Source organism: Corylus avellana, chromosome ca3, assembly GCF_901000735.1.
Source record: "Corylus avellana chromosome ca3, CavTom2PMs-1.0".
Lineage (NCBI taxonomy): Eukaryota > Viridiplantae > Streptophyta > Magnoliopsida > Fagales > Betulaceae > Corylus > Corylus avellana.
This window is the reverse complement of record NC_081543.1, coordinates 24,412,223-24,417,079: the sequence shown is the minus strand read 5'-3', so window position 1 is coordinate 24,417,079 and position 4,857 is coordinate 24,412,223. Positions and strand designations below refer to the sequence as shown.

Sequence of the window (4,857 nt, the reverse complement as noted above, 5' to 3'; positions counted from 1 at the left end):
ACAATTGTTAATGTATTTTTGAATGCTATTTTTTATTTTTAGTTTGAAAAAATATTTTAACATGATATAAAGGTTTTTTTTTTTTTTTTTTTTGTGTGTGTGTGTGTGATATAAATGTAAAAACTGTTTTTGTGTTTTTAAGAGTGTTTAATGTTTGAGTTTGTTAATGTTTTTGTTTTGAGAAAAGAAAACTAATGACAAAAAAAACAAAATTTCTAACATAGCCAAATCATTTTGCAGTTCGAGCATTTTTTCTTCCCTTTTTTTTTTAGTCAGAGTGGGAGGTAGAGCAAAAACAGAGTTCATAAAGATAGCTGCTAAAATTGTGCAATGAAGTTAGAAACAGGGTAAAAAGGGCCGATTAAATCCTACTTCAACATCACTGTAAAATATGTGAAGCATGGTTATGCACACTATCTTGGAAAGTCATTCTCCAGCTAAAAATCCAGTTCACAAATCTAATAGGCATAATTGTCCTAAATTTTAGAAGGAAAGAAAGGAGTGGGGGAATTAGACAACTCAGATTCATACGAGCACACCTCATGCCATATAAGGACCATGCCAAATTTGCAAAGAAGGGTCTGTTGAACGGTTATATGATGTGCTGTAGTTTTTTCAATGGTCCAAATTTAATTTTAAGTTTTTTATGCGAGAGTGAAATAAATCTAGACCATTAAAAAAACTACAGCGTATGTTGTAGTTTCTTACAACACCTAAGCCAAATCCTATGATATAAACCATTCAGCTCAAACTCTGCTTGAGAAGATAGCGAACAAATAACAGAAACACTCGAGCTGAAAACATTTATTATAACTAAGAATAAGTACTTTTTCATGCCCCAATCCATAAGAGAACCAAACTGAAGAACATCTACACTATATAAAGTTATCCAGCAAACAAGAAAATGATCATACAAACAAAGCAATTGGACAACAAATCTTATCATCAAAGACTGATCTCAGGTCTCAAATAATTTAGGGGCAATTAAACAATATAATCCAACCCATCATGCAGCAATCTGACCACATAGCAACTTGCGGATCTGCAATAAGAAAAACATAAACTTGGTTCAAATGACGGTCTCAGTCCATATGACTATTATTCTAACTCCATAAGATAACAAGTACTACAGAATTTCTCACATGAGATATCTTCCACTTTAATGACATCATATCTAATAACTTGGTCACTAAAAAGCCCGAAGGATTAACTCAATTGGCTGGAAAACATGCTTCATAAAGCAGATAAGTCCCTAGTTCGAATCTCATCTTCCTTTTTCACTTGGGGCCAATTACTTATTAAAAAAAACTAGGTCATTGAAGAAAATAATCAACATTGGCAAATGATAGTGTATAGGGGAGCACCAATAATTGATACTTTTTTTCTAATATAATAATTACCTAAGCAGAATGACTGGAAATAATATCCCAATCCATGAGGCAAGTGACTACTAATAAAACAACTAAGGCAGTTTATGTATGCTGTCTCTATAAACTTATGTAATACAAGGTGAAGTACCTCTGGAAGTTTTTTACGGAACACGACATCCAACCGTGCATCAAGTGTGTTCTCGCAAACAATCTTTCCATCTCGAGAAGCCAACACTACACCTCCAGAGCTGAACAACAATAAAGATTATCAGAAAGCATTTCCATCAATATATTTTCAATAACAAAGGGCAGTTAAGAACATAAGATGTTAGCAAGCCAATTTCAATCTTCCCTAACTAGCTGGCTGCTACACAATTAACAATGGAAAAGGGAGGATGATTCTGAAATTTCAGAAAGATCTGTCTAAAAGCTGCTTTTGCAGCCTGATAACTAGTTCAGCAATAACTTGATACAACTCAGCCAAACCACTTCGCGAAGCCCCAAACAGCACATATGATGGGCAATTTGCAAAGTAAATGGAATCTGGCAGTATCTTAGTGTATCAATTTAAACAAAAAACTTACCAGAAAGGACCATGGGCATTATGATGGGTAGAAGCAGGTGGAAGATAGACTTTCTGGTCGACTATGATCTCAGGTGAATGAACATTTGCTTTCTCAGAATATTCCTGTGCTGCTGAATCCAGCACAGACTGCACCAACTTTAGATCATCTTCCCGACAACGTAATAAGACAGCAGGCTCTTTCAGTCTGAGCAAACTCTGCAACACAGATTGTAATCTTAGTACTATCAGAAAGCCAAGCTACTGATATTTACTAACTTTTTCCCATACATTGTGCTCAAACTCGAAGTAATTAAAAATCTTTTTGGCATCCATTAAAGATCACATGGATCCATTTCTCTTATATCATTTAACAGCAACAATCTATCTGTCAATGGATTGATTAAGAAATACAAAACCATCACCAAAAATGACTCTGAAAACTCAAGTGACCATCACAGATGATGGCAAGGTCGGTTTACACTTTCAACTGCAGTTAGAGCTTATAAGGGAAGTATTTATTGTACTTCTTCAGAACTCAGTGTCTTTCTTCAAATATAATTATATGTGTATACTAAACATGCTTGCTTATACTCTAATAAACTATTTCTCTACTTTGAAAGTGATCTGAATTAAACTACCAAAGAACATAAACAAGACTACAAGATCTATACATGTAAACAATTCCATCACCTCCTTAAAAGCCGAAGCAAGTTAGTCACAGGTATCAAAATATGATTTCAGATTGATCAATACAAGTGTTAAACTACGGAACAGGAAGTCGGGTTTTGCTGACCTGAACAATCAGATCTTTTAGAAGCCTTTTGTACACATGGTGATCGCGGCTCACATTCAAAAGCTCCTTCAATGCCGCCTCTTTCATGGAATTAACCACATCATCTTGTGCTTGAAGAACTTTTATCCGAGAAGCATTAAGCTGCATCGAGTACTCACTGCAACACACAATTACAACAATCCATTATATGTCCATATTATTCCAATTCCAAAGAAACATTTCAGCCAAACTAATTGAATTCCTATATTTATTAGGACATTTAGCTCCATTCAATCTCACTGATATTCTAACATCTAATTAACATCTACAATACCCTGCTAAACGATTTGTATCATTCATCACACAGCCAAACAGAACCATAATAATATCACTAACTGAACCAAATCCAAGTTCTTGTGAAGTTGAAATTCAACTTTTAACCTATCCTAGCAACAAAACCGGATGAAATTAACCAAATCCAAGCTCATGGAAGTTCAAATTCAACTTCTAACCTATCCTAACAACAAAAAGTGAGGAAATTATCAGCCGCACGAATTGAAACGGGAAATCGAATTCAAACTCCAGGAAAACAATTTACATCTTCCGAACTTCGACTTGCCCCATTCAATCTCACCGATATTCAAAAATCTAAGTGACGTTGTTAACAACCTACAAAAATATTCGTTTCATTCACCACACGCAGCCAAACATAACCACAATAATATCACTAATCGAACGAAATCCAAGCTCTTGTGAACTTGAAATTCAACTTCTAACCTATCCAAAAAACAAAAGGCGAGGAAATCAAGCAACCGCGCGAACTAAAACGAGAAATCGAATTGAAATTCCAGGAAAACAACTTACATCTTCTTTCGAACTTCAACTTGCTTCTGTTTCCGCTCATACTCTTGCCTGATCTTCTTCTTCTCAGCCTCGACCAGTTGCAACTTCTCTATATTGAATTCCTGCAAAGAGAAAGAAACAAGATCACGTAGAAGCATAAACATACGGTTCATATACGTCGGCGATGAGGAATTGGGCGTACTTCTTCAGCGGAGACGGAGATCTCGTTGGCCTTCTCTTCGGCTTCCTGGCGGATGAACCTGACCATCTGCTGGATCTGCTTGGAGACATCGGCGTCGTTCATTTTCGCTTCGATTCGGATCCGAGAGTGTTCCGAGCAGCGGTTTTCTGGGGAGCTTCCTTGATCTTGATTTAAGGACTAGACGACGAGAGAGCAAAGGCTTATATGGGTTCGTCGACAGTTTGTCTGGCGTAAAACATTCACATCTCGAAGATTTTTCCTTTTTTGAAATAACAAAATTTCTCTTCGTCAGTTAATATGATATGATGTAATTAATATCATAGGAAAAATGCTAGATATTTTTGGGTGTTCTCGTCTCAAAAAGATATTATTTTCTATAAAAAAAAATTGACTCCACATGTCCCTTATTTCTCTCACCCCATTTTTAAAAAAATAATATTTACTTAAAATCATAAGAACATCAGAAAAGAACATTAAAAAAACACATAACATTCCCTATAATAATATCAGTATAGCGTTATTGCCATAGGCATCTCAAAAATCAATCTAAAAATATTTTTTAATAAATATATTCACAAGTCAAAAAAAAATATGGAAAATGCATTTGGCCCCATGAATTGACAGCACATTTGCATATAATCCTTCAAACTCCCATCTATGACTTTTAACTCCTTAAATTACAATTTTTTTTTTTAAGGTGAAATACTCGTTGTTCGTGTAGTTTAATGACTTTATTTTTACCCACCTCAATTTCAATTCGTACCGTAGATACTCTTGCTAAATCACCCAAGTGAAGATTTTGTTTTATGAATTAATTGTTAAAAGACTTTATTGAACTTTTATCTAAAATAGAGGTTCCTCTATATTATCTTTGAGGTTTGAAGAGTTGAAGAGAAGAAGAATATGGCAGGAGGCTATTTTAACACCACCATGAGCGGCTAAATTTGTAATAGGTGTTAATGTAGCCATTTTCAAGTAACAATGGTTTAATTGTATTTTAATTTTGGATTTTCTATATGCATGATGGTTGTATAACTGTGAGAATTGATCTTTAATGTTTATATTCAATCATTATGAAAATTTTCTCTTGTCTCAGAAAGTCTTT

The 4,857-nt window shown here is 34.6% G+C and overlaps 1 protein-coding gene across 1 annotated transcript; it reads right to left on the bottom strand.

Moving 5' to 3' along the window:
- Positions 1–777: 777 nt before the first annotated feature.
- On the bottom strand, positions 778–4,024 carry LOC132174848 (V-type proton ATPase subunit E). Its single transcript, XM_059586550.1, has 6 exons — positions 3,753–4,024; positions 3,572–3,672; positions 2,729–2,885; positions 1,955–2,151; positions 1,519–1,618; positions 778–1,042 (listed from the first exon to the last, which is right to left on the bottom strand). The coding sequence occupies exons 1-6, from the start codon at positions 3,852–3,854 to the stop codon at positions 1,007–1,009; spliced, it is 693 nt and encodes a 230-aa protein (XP_059442533.1). The 5' UTR covers positions 3,855–4,024; the 3' UTR covers positions 778–1,006.
- Between the last annotated feature and the right edge of the window lie 833 nt (positions 4,025–4,857).